This window comes from Etheostoma cragini, chromosome 14 (genome assembly GCF_013103735.1).
Source record: "Etheostoma cragini isolate CJK2018 chromosome 14, CSU_Ecrag_1.0, whole genome shotgun sequence".
Lineage (NCBI taxonomy): Eukaryota > Metazoa > Chordata > Actinopteri > Perciformes > Percidae > Etheostoma > Etheostoma cragini.
The window spans coordinates 10,180,431-10,198,730 of NC_048420.1; the positions used below are offsets into that span (position 1 = coordinate 10,180,431).

The window sequence follows — 18,300 nt, forward strand, 5'->3', positions numbered from 1 at the left end:
TCCGTTTACCTCTGATTTGCTTAAGACATGTGCATCTATAGCATCTCTCTGTACAACCGGTTTTGCAAAGTCCAAGGCACAAAAACTCACCTACTGGAATGTGCTATTTATAGTAAGCCGTCGGTCCTCCGAAGGCTGTAGGGTCTTAAACTACTGAAAGCTTTGTTTTTTTCCAGTTCCCTCATCTAAAAGCATAATTTAGCTTGTGGATGTGCTGCTATCAATGCTGGTTATTCAAAGACGTGTAGCTGTGCTCCTAAAACAGTGACACAATAGTAAGTCAGGTTTTTTTTCTTCTTTTTAAATCAGAAAGAACAATTGTCAACAAAAGCATTTCAAATTCCTTAGCAAAATCATACATCAACAGTCAATCACCATGCAATCAAAAACATCTGCACCCATAAACAAAGAAAAACAGTTGGAAATTTATACAAACAGAAAGTAAACTCTTTATCAAACCAGAAAATTAAACACACATTTGTGAGGGAATAGGAGAAGATACACTTCATGAGTTATAGCATTACTTCACGTTTAATCCTTTTAACTCATTCGCTCAGATGACTGTATGAAGATGTGTGGCCATGACTGGCAAATGTTACCAAATTCTTATTTTAACTCTCAGATAATAGCAAACGTATAAAAAGCAACATCCAAATGACACTTAATAATATAAGAGTTGGTGTTTGTATACTTTCCAGGAAATGGGATGGTTTAGATCCATTTAAATAATGAACAATTTGTAATTAATTAGTGCATTTAAGTTCCCCTAAAAAGTCAATTATTTTTATTTAGCCAAAATCTATAACAAACTAAGGCGTGAGGTAGAATATAATCTTGCCAAAACGCTTATGTAACTGAAATAAAAGGGTTAAGCAAAATTGTGCTTGAAACAAATCTTTCAATATTACTGAGAAAAATCAGATGGTAGCCTCTCAAAAGACATTTTTGTTATGATAACGTGCATCTGTGGATCCTCACACAACAACCAAAACACTTATCCAATGCAAATTAAGGCCTTGTCAGTTTAATCATTGGTATATTGTATGTCGTTAAGACATAAGGAAAACAACATTCAGTACAACTTTCTACTGAACAATACATGCCTTTAAATATCTGAAACAAATCTGTAAACTTTAGACAGGCAATGTCCCAATATGCTCCTCACTGAGATAAACTTACCATTATGAAAAAAAAAAACATACTGCCCTCGACAGTCTCACAATGCATATAAGCATTTCAGAAAACTCAGAAACTTTAATAAATACAATCTTCAACCTTCTGCTTATACTAAGTAGGGATATATTGAGAGGCGAGATTACATGGAAACAAACAAACAAACAAACAAACAAACAAACATAATCCTCCCTGTGAGATCTCTATCCAGTAAGTGGCACACTGCTGGCCATGTTGCCAGACATGTCTGGATGTCTACGTTTGTATGACTCAACTTTAATGTTAACAGGCACAAGAGACTGGTGGCATCTCCAGCAGCTTAGCTCATCCATTAAACTTCCCATGGTGCCTTGTCCATCTTCAATAAGCAAAAAATGTCCAGTGTGTAAGCTACGTTTTTCCACATGAGAAATCTTATTTAAAGAGATTTTAATTATCTATGTTCTGAGTTTTTTTCTTTTTTGCAGCTTTTATGGATTTAGGCTCCAAACAGTGGTGAATCCACACGCACTTTTGCAAAAGAGGAGATCCCGAAACCAAAGTCAGGCAACTAAGTTCAGAAATGTCCAAAAACCCTAGATGCTCAAGTCTCAGCTGGCAATACTGCATCATTGCTTTTTCTCCTTCTTCCTCTTGTCCGTTTTGTTGCCTGTTGATGTGGAGACAGCAGGCCGTCTTACAGGCTGAACTACAACCCTCCCATTAGCCCCGCACTGCAGGGTGAATCTCTCTGGGTTCAGGGGCCGTCCTGAGTTGTCCCTCAGCCGGGCCAGTACGTCTCTGGTCAGCTGCTTGATCTGCTGGCCCACAGCGCCCATTGTCTTGGCTGTAAGCTGTTTCTCCCTCAGTAGCCTGCTTCTCTGCGCATGCAACCTTTCCACCTCCTCCTGCAGCCCTGTGATGGCGTCTAGTTTGCGCTTCCGGCAGTTTTGCGCTGCCAGTTTGTTCTTTCCCCGTCTGCGGATATCCCTCAGGAGGGTCACCTGTTCCGGGGAGAAGCCATGACCGTCGAGGACCTCCAGGAACTCCTCCACCGGCATGTTGACAATCTGCAGGACAGAGAACGGAATGCACAAGGCACGGGCGCGCAGCTCGTCGCGACTTAGCTCCCTGTCTTCAAACCTTTGCCCGTCCTCATCATCTTCACTGAGAGGCTCCTCTTTAATACCTTTGTGAGGAAGGGTTACTGATGGCTGGTTGAAGAAAGCAGCAGATGAGTAGCTGTGGTCATGCCACACACTCTCACTCAGATCAATTGGTGACCATGTTGTGTTGTAGTCCATGATGCCCTTTGAGGGGACAGAATCCACCTCACTGCTGTAGCCTGTGGCTCCCCCCTCATCCTCACAGTATGAACTGGATGACGAGGACATCTCGGATGAGCCTGAATGAAGGAAAAGTTCATTATTGTATTAGCGTGTATAACAAAGAATGTATTTGCTTCACAAGCCATGGCAATAAAGACATTTAATCTACAAGTATTTGTAAAAATTTGAACCAACCTGGGGATACTGGCCCTCCAGAGCTGCTCTCCAAGGAGAGACCCGAGTCTGAGTCCAAGTCCTCGAGGACCTGTGGGTCTATGCTCTCGAGAGAGCCCATCAGCTGGGTGTCCAGGCCTTCCAAACCTAGCTGATTTATTTGGTCGAACACTGCCTCATCCAGACAGCCGCCCAGTGCACTATGCGATGACACATTTCCAGTTAAATTACAGACTGTAGCAAAGGGAAGAGCAGCCAGACCCACTGCCATGCCTGGTGATGCGTCCGAGTGCGAGTCCAGTCGCAAGAGGGTTCTTTGTTGTTGCGTAACTGGCCTGGACTCAACTCTTTCAGACGCCACACCAAATGCTCCAGAACTGGTCACCATAGCATCATGCAAACTGACATCCTGGCTGATGGCGCTGGTGATGTCTGTGCCGAGATCTGACAGACGCTCAGTAACAAGGGAGTCCAAGGCCTACACATCAGACACACGTTTTAGCAAAATTTTTGTCTTTGCAATTTTGATAAACCTCCACAACATGTAGATCATAACAGGATGCAAAAAGTCTCCATTGTAACATACTGATCCATCTGAATTACTCTCTGCAAAGTGTTATTATGCTTCATAAAAAATACATTTCCAGGCTTCTCAGTAACATGAGAAGACCACTTACGTCAAGGTCAGTAACAGACAGAGAGAGTAAATTGCTCCAGTGCTGGTCAATATCAATGGCAGGATGTTGGTGGCGTGCTGGATCAGACAGTGCAGTGATGCCTTCAAGCAGACTCTGCAACAGGCAAAAACAAAACACATAGAATACCGCAGTGACAGAGTAAGTTCGGACCACAGATTTGCTTTGAGACGAGTTAAAGCTTGCAACGCGCCAGTCTGCAACGCTGTGAAACCTGACAGTTTACGGCCTGCGAAATTAATCCCAATTTTATCGAAATCGCATTTTGGTCTAGTGCAATATCCAAATCGCGGGGGAGGGGGGCAAAATACGTGTATAACCATTTTGAATGAAGTATAGTGGGGCTGCAGTGACGTCCTGGGCCTACGAACCCTATCCTACAGACTAAAGGAAAACATCTTTGTTTGGTACAGATTCTTGCAAAAATCCCACTACATGACTAAAGTACATTTGCGTTCCAATGTAAATGATGATCCAAAAAATTGATCATTCCCTCAAATATCGTGAATCACAGTACAACATCAGTCAAAATAATCGCAATTTGACATTTTCTTCGTATCGTGCAGCCCTAACACCAATGTGACGAGACGGTGTATAATCTCCATGGCAACGACTCTTTGTACTTCTGACTTGCAGGCTATTTTGTAGCTTGATATTTTATTTGTTGTGTCCAATTATGAATGTCGATAACGTAAGTGATGGTGAGACGCTTGCTACAGTTGCATTGCTGGAGATGAATTGGCAAAAACAATGTTTTATTTATGTGATTCACTGCTTTGTTCGACGCCTGTCAGCCCGCTCTCTCTCACTCTTTAGTCACTCTCTAGCTCGCTTGACCGCATACCGATACCATGCTCGCAGGTGGTCATTGAACCTCCGTGTAAAACTCTGCCATTTTTTTTGTAACATAGAAATAAAAATGGATTATGGATCATTTATTTCTATGGTTTGTAGCTTATTATTGGCTGTTGAAACAGGTGAGGTTCCTTGCGATCTAAAACCAGCCTCTGGAGACTTGACCAGCTGAGTCGAGCTGAGACGGGCCAGTTCAGACCAATGCAACTTTTCCCTGCAGCGTTTTAAAAACGGTTTTGTCTGGCATATTTGGTCTGATCTGGGCTTTAGTGGTATGTTTATGCAATGTTTTGAACATGAAGTATTCTTGCCAGAGTTTGAAACCCTCCCACAACATATGCTTTAATATAAAAACTTAAAAATACAAGAAAGAAACTGTTGAAAATGCATAAATATACTCTCAAATCCTATGGAAAAGATAGCGGTATAGAACACTGGGAAAGGAAACTAAAATACAAAGTCTTTCCTTGTGAGACATACACTAATTGTCGTGTTGTCCCTAATCTTACACTGTGTCAGCAAAACAACACTGTCACCAGAATGTTGCAATACGAGTGTAAAAATCATGTCAAAATTAGAATTTTAGATCAAACATCTGTATGACGTAATTTTAAACACTGCCACGCGACTGTAAAACCTATGTATGCATGACACGTGTCTTGTGACACACCTGATTCCTATTAAAAGACAACCAGTATAGCTACATTTTAGTAAACTGGAACTTTTTAAAACACTGATGCAATGTGCAACATTTTCAACAGTATACAGCAACTAATGAAGGTAACTGTGACAAACCAGGATCATACCTCTTGTTCCAGTGTGGAACTGTGAGCCAGCTGAGTAAGTGGGACAGGTTCTTCCTCCTCTTTAACTTTAACATCCTCCTCCTGGTAAGTCAAAGAAAGGCCGATGGCGAGAAGGGGAAGACCCGTTTGGAAAAGATTCAGAAGAAAAGAGAGGGGAACGAGATAAAATAGTCAATTTGTTGGCTAACATCCAAAGACCTAAAAGACAATTACATTTCTGGTTTTCCCAAATCCCACTATCACAGAAAATTGGGTTATCTGAAATGTTAAAAACAAATGTTCTGACTGAGAAAAAGGTTTGTTTAACAAGCGGTTGTTCTAACTCTGGAGGAAAGAGAGACCGCCTGAAGAGACTGCATTTAACCCTAACTTCTTTCATTGTTCCATCAACTGTGTTCAGGGCCTTTTGCACGTTAGAAATACATTAGCAGTTCTATTTGTGTATGAAAGTGGGGCTAAGGAGTTTTTTGTTGTTTTTTTTACACACACACAAACACACACACACACACACACACACACACACACACACACACACACACACACACACACTAACAGTTTGGCTAATTACTCCCAGAGATGAACCCAACCCTGTTAGATGTCGTAAGACACTCCTGATTCACCAAGTTTTGCTAAAGCTCTGTCTGAGCTTGTCTACTTCTACTGGAGTAGCTTTTCCATCTGAAAATTGCTCAGAGAATGTGAATACGTATTGATTATTACTTTCATATGTCATAGCTGTGGTCCTCTCATTTGAAACACTTTATTCCTTATGAAAAAATTAAAACAAAAAAAATAAAAACTTACCCTTTAAGCAGTTAAGCTATAACATTACATGTCATTTAGCGGACGCTTTTATCCAAAGCACCTTGCAATTGCCACATATGTCAGAGGTCACACACCTCTGGAGCAACTATGGGTTAAGTGTCTTGCTCAGGGACACACTGAGTGATGTATCGCTGTGGGAATCGAACCGGGATCTCCCACACCAAAGGCATTTGCCATTTCCACTGCGCCATCAACGGGCCTTATTACATTTACATATAACATATTTAATAATGGGTAAGGTAAAAAAAAAAAAGAAAAAAAAAAGGATGCGTCAACATCACATTATCCATGAGAACAAGAACCCTGGGAGGGGGCAGTGTTCCAGTATGGACCACCGCTTTTGTGAAAGCAAACAGGGTGTGGGTCTAAGCCTCACTTCTCCACCTCTCAAGGCCCACAGCTGCTGGTTGAGTCGGAAGAAAGGGGATAAGGTTACACATTTGGCAACATGAACTGTCCTCGGGACATAACATTCACAAAGCAGCTGTTTCTACCACGAGCTAGAAAAACTGCATCACTGGCAGAGTTGAATATAAAGTTCTGGGAGAATTTACAGAAATCTTAAAAAGATAACGGCGGTTACAGACTACAGTTAACTGGTTATTATTCTTACTTTTAGTGTTTTTTTAACATTAATTAGTGAGTGGACTTGAGTGAAAGTTTTACAGCTGCATGGTCAAACAATACACAGGTCTTGTTAGGGTCTTATTTGTGAAGTTAATTCTGCTGTCCTGACTATTCAGACATGGCGGATGAATACTTGTAATGCTGTACAACAAACTAGAATGGCTTTGTGTAAACTGGTTATATAGATAAGTCAATTGTTTAAGTAGACCTATTAGGTATTGTTTAAACTGAGTTACCAAATTGTCATGATGAACAACCTTAAATCTAACCAAGAAAGAACTGAATCTTTGAATTGCGACTGGTAGAGCCATCCAAAGTCAAAGTGAAAGCACATTTCAAGATTTGCCAACGGATTGTTATAACATCATGTCATTTCCTGGTCCACAACAATATGTTGCAAAGAATAAGTTACTTGTTGCATGAACACCCATCATAACATGGGGAAGGTGCAGGTGCAGGTGCTGCTTGTTAGCTAGTGATAGCATTAGCTGTTCTGTGAGGAAGTTTTAACTCTGGCTGTCCACCTCAGTCAGTCAATTACATTTGCTGGGCAGCCAACAGTCTTGGTCACATAGCTTAGTTAGCAGGAAACTGTGTTTAACTTTATGTTACATTTCTCTCTCACACACACACACACTTGCCTCTTTAAAAAACCCGCAGGCTCCAGTGCTACAAGGCCTTTGTCCGAGTTCAGGTGTTGTTTTGCACACCTCTTGGCCACTGTCAGGCAGGTGCTCACTGTCATTCCTGACTTCGTCCCCGGGGCTTTCTGCCCCTGAGTTGGTGTCAGTGTTGTTGCTGGTTGAAGGCCCACAGTCAGCCTTGTCAGTGGCAGACACTTGGTGCACCAGCCATGCGTTCAACTGTGTGGGGAACCGCGGTGAGCCAAGGGTCCTCACCTCGTCTAGTAGCCGGCGAGTCGCAAAGAAATTGTCCAAATCGGGACATTTTGGGTGCACACTGTATCCGTCAAGAGTGTCTCTCAAACTATGAAAGGGTGTCTGGCTGTAGGCTGAGCTAGGACCCAAGTTAATCTCTATCAGAGGCGTATAATAGCCGCTTAGGTAGCTGTCGATATCCACACGAACTCCAATCAAACTGAGTAAGATCGTTAACTGAATTAGGCCTTCTGTGAGGTATTTTTTCGCGATTTGCATTTTCTAAATACTTTTAGAGCTGCAGATAATTGCGAAATACTGACCCAACAGTTCCTCTTTCCCGAATGCACAAAGGGAAAAGGCTAACAAAAGAGCACGCCTTCCCCTGTCAGACAAAGAGGTCCGCTTGTAACGTACCGGTGAAATCGTTACCAGCTAGCCAGATAGCTATGCTAGCTCTTAGCAGTGAGCCATCAGCTTTAATAACCGGTTAATGGGAACCTCTTGGCGCAAACATAGCGAAAACGATGCTCTTCAGTTATTCGTCGGCGGCACCTAACTATCAAAACCTCCCTGACGTTGCTAATTCAACAGAAAAGGAAACATCTGAAAAGCTAAATGCTGTCACCGTAGCGTGTGCTGCTACTGGGGAAACTTCGTTCCAGGATTTGCATAGCTCATGCAGATTGGCCCAAAGCACTCGCCGTAACACATTGTGATTGGACAAAAAGAATGTCAGTTGTACTTTTGACCAATGAGGGTAAGGCACAGTTAAGAACTGTCTCCAAGTCGCCAACCCCCCACCACAAACACACTATTTACAGATATAGTAGCAGAAACTAAACTGATTTCACTTCAGAAAATCAAGTATTGATATTTGTTGTGTTTGTTTCCTACATTCAACAACAACAGTGTTGAGGGGGTTGTCAGGATGCATGGTTAAGCTGCAGTTCCGGGATGTTTGTGCTACTGACCAACATATTGTCCCATGTATGACCTACTGGTTCAAAGCTGAATCACAATTTGAACTTGTTCTATAGCCTAACCCTAACCCCCTAACAAAGGGGAACGCCAAAGGCGGTATGCTGGTGTCTACACAGTTTGCTCATTGAGCACCTAATACTAATCCGCTCATACTTTACTCGTGATCATGAGTGGAAAGAAACCAACAATCAAACCTGTAGACTTGTGCCATACTTCTGGATACCACTATCTATGAAAACGTGTAGGCTATGTAGGCTATGTAATGCATTATTATGGACCAAACAAAATAGCTCCACCTCTACCAATTTAAACAGGTTAAACTGTGTCAGTAGTTAATAGGCTTATAATCCAAAACGCTAATGAACACACTATATTGCAAGAAAACATGTCACTTTGTGACACACTAGTCCTTCTCAGATCAATATTTGCCATTTAGATGATAATGTTGTTGTTGATGATGATGTAATGAGGTCATGTGCTACGCAACCGTTTGGATCTTTTAAGGTCTGTCTTGTCTGTGGTTTTATAGTCAAGGATGTTGTCAATTTAATCTGAATATTGTTTGTTGATAACTACAGTTTTGAATACCCTATAAAACTCATTGTTGTTCATATTTGTTATACATTTTACCAGATCCCCAAAAGAGTGAAGCAAGCTGAAGTTGCCAGTTAACTTTTTGATGTTGTCCCCTCTAGTTGAGTGATATCGATCAACTATCGGCCTACTATATATGATACCATATATATCACCAGCACTTAACTTCTACTGCAACAAAGACACAAACTGAAATGATGAAATAAGGGATGAAAATCTCCATAGGCTATGATATTTTTGTTTGTACCTTTTTTGTTTTCTAATTTTACAATCACAATTTAGAACCACACGCACAAAATAAATGATAAACATTACAAAACATTGTTTTGGAGGAGCTCAGTCTGTCCTCCAAAGATCTCAGGCATGTATAAACAGGGGTCATTTTATCATACTCATACCTTGATACACATGTTGCTGTCCAGAATAACACTTGGTGGTGTTGTGATTAGGGCCAACCTTGAGTTAAATCTGAATAACAAAACTAAATGATAGACAGAATTCAAACAGAAACTGGTTGTTGTACCTTTAGAAAACATTTATTGTGAATGAAAATTGTAAAATAAATACAGTATCTACTGCATACCCAGTGGTGGGAGATACATTCATATCCTTCATCCATCATAAGTACACCTGAAAAAAACTAAAAGTCTAGCATTCAAAATTGGACTCAAGTTAAAGTAAAGAAGTATTGGCAGAAAATGCATTTAAAGTAAAAGTATTCATTATGCAGAATGTGTTATTGTTATACATATGATAGTTTTGGCGTCACAAATACTCCAATCTAATCTCCTAAAATAGCACTTAGTACAAGTACCTGTACACACATACAGTATACAGTATACTTTCCACTCTGTGTTTATTACTAGAGGAATAATGCAGTTTTACTGTAGTAAAAGTAGTGTTTTTCACATTTGTTTTTTTATAGCTGTGTATGTAACCTCAGACATCTGACCAGGGCATATTGGTATCTTTACTCTATTATCTGTTTCTCTCAAATGGTACAGTGTACTTATTTTATGCACACAAAAACATAAATGTTCACGAACTAGTCTAAAACAAGACACCTGCTTAGGTTTTCCGCTAAAATTACAATCAGCAGTGTTTTATGGGCACCAGACTGAGATCGGTTCTGTTTTGAATGTGTAGTTAACAGTTGTGACGGCAGTGTGTTAGCATTTGAACAAAGTGCTGTAGATTCACAGTTGTGTATGTTGTGATTAAGACATGGCATAAGTGTGTAGAGATTTGAAAACTATGTTCTAGCAATGAAAAACAAACTAGAGTTTGGTCCCCATGAACTACTGCAGTGCAGACCCTATAGTCAGAGTTTTGCACATGCGACTCCAGTTGTGCCCACTGTGGTTTAGCAATAAAAAACAACAACAACATCCTTAACACTAAATCAATACAGACATAACCATTTAAGTAAAAATCCTTAATAGATAGAATTCAGCTCAATATATATACAATCAATTATGGTTCATATTTACCCCTATGAGATCAATGATCATGTGATCATTTTAGTGAGAAAACAAAGAAAATTCAATTATAAAAAAAGTAGAAAAAAAAATAGAAACAAGATTTTTAATTACTATTGGTGCCATAAGGGTTACATTGTCAGGGGAAACCATAGACTTGACGCTCTATGGGGGAAACGGTGGGCTCGGCTTTGTGAAGGCCGACATACACATGAGGGTGTCAGTTATCTGGACCGTTTGCGACCCCTGCTGTCGAATAGTGGGAACAGCAACGTCTAGCTATTTTAAGTCGCTTTTCTACTGCTCAGATGAAACCAAGGTAATAACTACAAATTACTCATATGTTGTAGACGTTGGGTTTAAAGGCTTGAAAAACTTCCTAAGCAAGAAGATATGGGAATATCCTTTTTTATGTCTTTAGGTTCGCTAGTTATTAATTTTGTTGCGTTCAACAGCTTGACAAGTTATCTATGTCAACTGATAAAATGATGATATAAAACCAAGACTTTTCTGTGTTGGCTGCATTTTACAGGATATATATTTTTAAATTTATATCGTTTTCTTATATTGCTTTAGTTGACATGGAGTACAATATCATAACCGAGTGTGAGCAATAAAAGAAATCTATCACTTTACCCAATAAACAATGTGAGGATATAACAGTTGAAGTCCAATGAATGAAACACTTCCTCTGGGTCTCTGGGCTACTGTAGTAACCTGTTTACCTCCGAGTGTGGCTGCTGTAATGGAGTTTTCTGTGCACTGCACATCCACAACAGCCTAATCCTTTTGCATAGACTTTTACATGCCATTGCATCACAAAGAAAAATGAAAGAGAAGGACAAAGAAAATCCTATTCAATTGTAGGAACACTAATGAGCGACACAAGTTCAACACACAGCTTGGTAGTGTCAACGGCGGAGAGTCCTCCTGCAGAGTGAGACAGACGAGTCAAAGCTGCCTTACGGAATATTACACACCACGTCACACTTCATTTAGGATTATGTTAAGGATGCAGCTGCAACATTACAGACCAGCAGCAACTTGTACCCCAATATTCACACAATGAGAAACTGTCGACCGAGATAACACATGGCTATTTTAAATAGAACCGAGAGAAATGTTGGCGTCCTAAGCTGGGTATGCGCTGCATCATCATCAGTCTTGCAAAGCTATAACAAACCCCATTAAAATAGTGACATTCGCGGTCCGCCTCACGCGAGCTTTCACAGATTCGACTTGGTGGCACAAGTCCAGTCTAAACCATACAGTCTATGGTCTAAACGCTCCAAATCGCGTTGCTTTAAAACCAAAATAAAAATCAGTGAAGAGTAATCAACTCCAATTGATCTGACGCCAGTGTGCAGCCACTTGATTAATCCACAAGTATTTTCATAACGATGTGAAACACATTTAAATCAACTTTGTGAACTTCTGACAGATTTATTAGGGGAGAGCTCTTAAATCACCCCCACATACTCCTCTGAGGACGAAGCTGATTGGTGGAATAATACATGACGTGTGGGAGGCTGTTGCGCGTGCGCACCCCTCTAGGTCCCGCAAAGACTCATGGGAAACCTGAGGGAACTCGAGGTGATTTCCATGCGAGACTATTTTGTCTTTAGTATAATTATTATCTTGAGATTTCTGTCTATTCGGAGTGCAAAAGGTGCTGTTACATATCATAATTTAGCCTTATTTTATGTATTCAGGTCTATTAAATTAATTATTAGACTTTTGGGGCAGAGCAGAGCATTTATCGTCATGAAAAGTGGATTAAATGTATTTTATATATTTATTTTATATATATATATATATATATATATATATATATATATATATATATATATATATATATATACATATACATATACATGTATATATACATGTATATTATATATAAAATATAAACAGGTCATCTGTTTTATGCCTTTAAAAATAGACCAAACATAACTTTTTTAACTTCCTTTTTTTCTGAAGTGTACAGACAGAATTATAATTTCTATAATTCCTGAATCCAATTATTATGACAATAATTGTTATTTTGATCAAACATGTAAAATACCAGATATAGGCTACTTCTGCCTAATTATGTGGTCAATTTATGGATTTATATGATTAGGAGAATCAGTGGTTTACCACATGTCTGAAAATGTGTTTCATCTACATCTATAGACATGTAAATGTACTCAATTTTGAAATATAAAAAAATGTAAAAGTAATTGACATTAAGTTATAACGTACTTGTCTTGTGGAGTGGTAGTGTCTGTCATTTGCAGGTGTGTGTGTGTGTGTGTGTGTGTTTGTGTGTGTGTGTGTGTGTGTGTGTGTGTGTTTGTGTGTGTATGTGTGTGTGTGTTCTCAGCCAGCGGAGCTCTGTCCTCCAGAGAGCAAAACAACCGAATGGCCGCACTCTGCTTCCAGACCCCGTCGCTGCTTGATTGACACCCGCGTTTAGCCAATCAAACGAACGAATCGTTATCCGGACTTCCTATTGGTTCACCGCTCCTGCTCCAGCGGCCTGTATCAGCCAATTACAGAGGATAAATCATCATTAAACGTGTGCTAGCCGTGCTGGCAGACTCTGTGGCGCCCCGCAGCGGAGGCATATGGAAGCAATTTCACATCGGGCTCGTTCTCTGCAAATTGAGTTGTAATAATGAAAGATGCATGGCTATTTTCAGGCCTTTATTTCTTTTTCTTTTCAATACAGGTTTTGTTTTGATGCTGATGAACTGTGGAGACCTCTTCTAGATGATGTGTCCCTCTGGGATGCAGTAAAGGGACTGCTTTGTGTTTGTCCAGTTAGAATGTTTCTACTTTATTTTAGCAGCAGTAATACATCTCCCATTAACAGTAATAGGACTGTTGTTTTCATTAACACTCTAAGCCATGTGGAAACAGTAATTAACAACTTGTATTCCCATTTCACTTTCTAACATGGGATAATATTTTGCAAAGAAATGTGAAAATATTTTTGCAAAGCAGTTTTTTTTGCCCAACAAGTGCTAGTGCAGCAATGCCCACAAGGGTGCGCTACTGTTCAAGTTTTGTGGATCACATGGCCTGACCTGATAGACTGTTCACTCCTCAGAACTGGAATCTCATACTGAACCTGTTCACTAACTGAAGTGTTGCAGCTCCATAAGGCTCTTTGCTGTTCAACTGAATATTGACATAATTGTAAGAGATCACTCTTAACAAAAATAATAATATCAAAGCTGCTTTAACCACACAGAGCTCTTCCTGACTTTATTCTCCCTCCTTTTCTTTCTTTCACCATTTGTCAAGAGTCCAGAGGCTGAGCAGCCAGCAGTGGGACAAGGCGCTGACAGACTTGTTTTTTTTAATGAAAAGCAGTCATGGATTTGATGTCAGAGACTGAGATGACCGCCTTGATAAAGTTGGTCTGGCTCGTTGAGATTGGCAGCTTTCTCCTTGGAAAAGAAAACAGAAAGTCCCTACATAAACAGAGGAAAATGGCCCTGGCCAGGCAGAAAAACAGATCCTGTATGATGTGACCCGGTAACTTTGAAACAAAATCAACGCAGGCGTGTGTGGCACACTCACACGTGTGTGCACGCCATCGTATGCAGTGCTACATCGATCTTAACATGATCCTTAAGTGCAACTTTGAGGAAAAAAGTAGAGTGACTTAAACTTAAAATATTAATGTTTGTGCATGTGCAAACATACATATCTATCATGCCTTGTTCTGTGCTTGAAGGAAACCTCCCTGTACCGGCTCTATTCCCGTAGCTATTGTGTCTGCTTCACTAATGGACTCTCTCACCCGGTCTCCTTTTCCTCCCTCTTTCTTCCCGTCCCTTTTCTCCCACATCATATCCATGTATTCCCCTGGGGGCTGATTAAAAGGCTTTCGAGCTGCAGTGAAGGGAAAAGAGAGCAGAAAGGAGAGAGAAGAGAGAAGAGCAGGATATGGGGGGATGGCAGTGGAGAAGAGTGGTCCTTATTACCCCATATGTCTGGACAGGAGAGGGTAGAGTGGAGGTCCTCTTCCAGTTGATCAATAGAGATACAATCCTGCTACACTCTCTCTGTGTCTTCCTGTGTCTCTGTCTCTCTGTTTTTCTCTCTCTCTCTCTTTCCCTGTCTCCTCTTCTCTCCCCCCTCAGACTCTCACATTAGAGATAATGTGTCTGGTATTGACAGTGCAGGGTCTGGGCACTATGACATAAATAAGGTTCTGCTCTGTTAGCTGAGTTTCACGTCAAAACTCTTTGGTCAACAAAACGACCGGAATCATCGACTTACTGTTTAACCAGGTTGATTGTGTGTTACATCCTTTAATTGTTGGCCATTCACTATTAGATTTTCTACAGACTATTGATTTCAAAAGCAATTCTTCTCCTTCTTCTTCTTCTTCTTCTTCTTTTTTTTCTTCTGCTATTGTTGGTAAAATTAATGATCCATTTAAATATATTTAAAGTGTTTAGAAATTTCTACAACTTGCATACATCTAGTATTAAGGATAATTTGCGTTCTTCTAGTGAGAAAATGAACGTAAAGGCATTACAATTGATTATACTGGGCCTTTTTCCCAGCAAGGTTTACCCACAGTGTTCCAGTATCTTCCAGGAAACTGATGTGTGTAAACCATTTTATCCCATTAGCCATTGATTTTTATGGTCACAAGCTGACTTTTTCTCCCCATATTCATATAATTGCTGTTTGGTTGAAACATAGGAGTTAACTTCAGTAAGTTTAGGTCCTTATGTTTTGTTGTAAGAAGGTAAAACTTATATATGTCTTTCTATTGTGACATACTTTTGTAGTTATTTTTGGATCTACACTCTGCATGTGACAAGAACACATATTGTTACCAACATAAAACATGTTACCAACATAAAAAAGAAGATGTTGGTAGAAAGTAAACTAAATCATCAGTTTGGAGCACCAGTGACATTGCAGTAGTGATTTGCTCCAGGCAATAAAGTTATACTTGCTAGATTCCATTACTGAGCAAGTGAAGTTGCAGTGTAAGTTTAGAAAGCGATGATATTATGGAGCATCTTTTGAGTGATAACATCATTAACGATTGCAAAATTGCATAAGAAAAAGGTCATTTAGAAAAACAATTAGCCTGCCAGAGGAGACTGACTGGGACAGACCATTGTTGACTAGAACGGGGGGATCCCTGTCTCCCCTCAGTGGACAAGGGTCGTGTGGGTACCGCCCTGCGGGGCCGCCGGGCTTCAGATGCAGAGACTTCTGAGAGATGCCCGGGGTAGCAATGGAGAGAAGGACCTCTGACCTCCCTGACTCGGTGACCCCCGGGGTCACAGAGGGAGGGGCCGCCGCTACGGGGGATAGGCTGTAATTGATGTGGGGAGGGAGCGAGGGAGGCCTGCGGGGGCTGCTGGAAGCAGAGCGGGTGGGAGGGATGGAGTGGAAACCTGAGGCCCCGGAGTAAGACAGCAGTGGCGTGGTGATGAGGGCTCTGGTCTGTGTCCACGGGTCTACGGTGCTGGTCTGGATCCCATGGGAGGGAGAGTGATCAGGACTCATGACTGTCCAAACCGCAGACAAACCTTATTAGTTGAATTGACTATTAACTACACAGGAAAGACAATCATAATCCTGTATAATACAACAAAATAATATATTCTGCCTTCTAAACGCAACAGCTTGAATTTCCTTGCTGTCATACGCAATTAAAAGTATTTTAATTGGAACAGTGAGGTATTTCACATGAATACATTGTTATGTTTGATACTTTGGGGGATTTGTTCAAGTATTAAAAATGCTTTGAAAAGACCAACCAAGCCAAGGGGTTTCCACTTTGCCACATCCTCTGGTAATCACTAACGTACAGCTGCTGTTCTCTCTAAAGTCCTCGTCCTGGACTGTGAACCCTGAGCCAAACACATATTTGCTGTTATGATAACATGGATTTATCCATATACAGACATGCAGTTAAAGCTGTCTCCCCTTTTGAGGTATTCTAGTTGTCAAAGAATTGAAGTCTTTGCTAGTTTTTGGCAGAGAGTCACAGTTGCTCTTTCTTCAGTCGAAGGCCAAAGGTCACGTTGAATTGCTGGGGTCTGGGGAGGAGGGGTGGACTAGGGAGGCAATGGCTGACAGATGTTTACAGAGGCCTGACTGCACTTCTGTGACCATAAGAAGAGAGGAGGATTTTGTGTATGCTTTTGCTATGACTCACCACCACTAATGCCACCACTATAAAATCCTGGTCCCACTCTATCTTCACTTTAAGGGACATGTGAATGCTGCTCTTTGCTGTGGCAAAAACACTGGGCTCCCCTGTCAGCCTCTTTGGCAGCTACCCTATCCAGATAGCTTGGGTCTGTCTCACCAGGGGCCTTGGCCCAGTGGGTCCTGTGTAGGCCCCCTATACTGTCCATCCTATCCATTTTTTTCCCTCCGCAGTGTGGACTGGTTCCTTGACTGCCCCTCTTTCACAGCCACAGGATTCCTCAGCGCCCCGTGTTCGAGCGGGCTTCTCGAGTTACCAGCAACCCGACGCAGATCGTGTCAGAGCTGTTATTTTAGAGCACTGGGTGAGGAGAGGGGAAAATGTGGACAAAGTGAGAGAGATCCTGAGTTTCCTGTCAATATCATAGCACTCTTGACCCTAGTCCTGTCCCGGCGTGGAACATAAACATGTCCTCCCAAAGCTATAAACACATAGACAAGAGAAAACTGGTTGCGAGGTGTATTGGTGATCAGTGTTGCTAATCCAGTCTGTGCTTTGGGTTGCAGCTAATCCTTAAAAAATGGGAAGGAATTCATAATTCCCACAGGCCTCTTCTTCAATTCTAACGACACATTTGGAAATTCAAAGGGAACGTTTGGAAAACAGTGAGTTCAGTTTTACTTGTGATAACTTTAATAACCTTTAATCAACCAGGACTAATATTTTAGATTGTAGAGCGGGATTTAGCGAGCGTATTAATGATGATGACCCCTGATTTGACATGCTTGACTAGGAGAAAACAGATGGTGTTATGAGGGAAAAACTATTTGGCTCGCAAAGCATGTTTCCCACTCCAAGACCACTGGTTCGTTAGGCCACTGAGACAGTATAGTTTGCATGTTTCCAAACTCTGTATTCCAATCCAGGGTGGAAAAATAAGGAAACAAACAAACAAACAAACTCTCATTGGAAAATATAACCACTCAACAAGCCATATCAGCCTATTACAAGGCTTTCAATGCTATTTCGTGTCATGCATTCCAAAATTAATTTGATCCCGTCTCCCAGAGATGGTAAACCCCACTGTATGTGTTGCAAAATAAAAAAACTAAGTGGAAATAACACCCCACTTCAATTATAATAAACACCTGGAAATGATTTAAATACATAAAATAAAATAGAAAAGGATGTTTTGCAAGCAGGCAATCAAGAGTTTTTATCCTGCCTGCATTGCTGCATTATTGTCCTTGCACCCAATTTGAAGGGCTAATACATCTAATAAATAGAGACAAAACTTTAAAGATTTTTGTCTGCAGTTGTTGCATGATATGCAGCAAAAGCACACCCCCTCTTCTCTTGTGTAAAGCGACTGATCCCCATAGCTAATACCCATGATGGAGCACTCCTTGTGTCTCTTTGGCCCCCACGAGTGACACTATTGTTGAAGTGGGAGGGGCTGTACTGGGGACACGGTGCTGGTTTCACAGGACTGTGACTGGTGGAGTGTAATGCTGATGAAGACTTCATCCAATCCTCTGTGTTCATGATGGGAGAGCAGAGAGAGTGACCCCTATCAATCCCCGAACCGCTCGACCCCACAGCGCTATCTCTTTTCTTCCCTCTTCTTCTTCTTCTTCTTCTTTTTATTCTTCTTTTATTTTTTCTCCTTCAGTTCTCTTCTTATGCTTCACTCCATTTACAAGTGTATGTCTTCATGTCAATTCAA

The 18,300-nt window shown here is 40.9% G+C and overlaps 1 protein-coding gene across 1 annotated transcript; it reads right to left on the bottom strand.

The window, feature by feature from the left end:
* Nucleotides 1–297: 297 nt before the first annotated feature.
* On the bottom strand, nt 298–8,073 carry nfe2l3 (nuclear factor, erythroid 2-like 3). Its single transcript, XM_034892237.1, has 5 exons — nt 7,104–8,073; nt 5,011–5,091; nt 3,332–3,445; nt 2,676–3,132; nt 298–2,557 (listed from the first exon to the last, which is right to left on the bottom strand). The coding sequence occupies exons 1-5, from the start codon at nt 7,617–7,619 to the stop codon at nt 1,782–1,784; spliced, it is 1,944 nt and encodes a 647-aa protein (XP_034748128.1). The 5' UTR covers nt 7,620–8,073; the 3' UTR covers nt 298–1,781.
* Nucleotides 8,074–18,300: the final 10,227 nt, after the last annotated feature.

Excerpts from the sequence above, each read along its gene's own strand:
- nfe2l3 (XM_034892237.1), bottom strand. The coding sequence starts at position 7,619 with ATGCAAATCGCGAAAAAATACCTCACAGAAGGCCTAATTCAGTTAACG. Across the intron at positions 3,446-5,010 it reads GTTCCACACTGGAACAAGAG|AGTCTGCTTGAAGGCATCAC; the intron begins GTATGATCCTGG and ends TGCCTGTTGCAG. Across the intron at positions 2,558-2,675 it reads TGGAGGGCCAGTATCCCCAG|GCTCATCCGAGATGTCCTCG; the intron begins GTTGGTTCAAAT and ends TCCTTCATTCAG.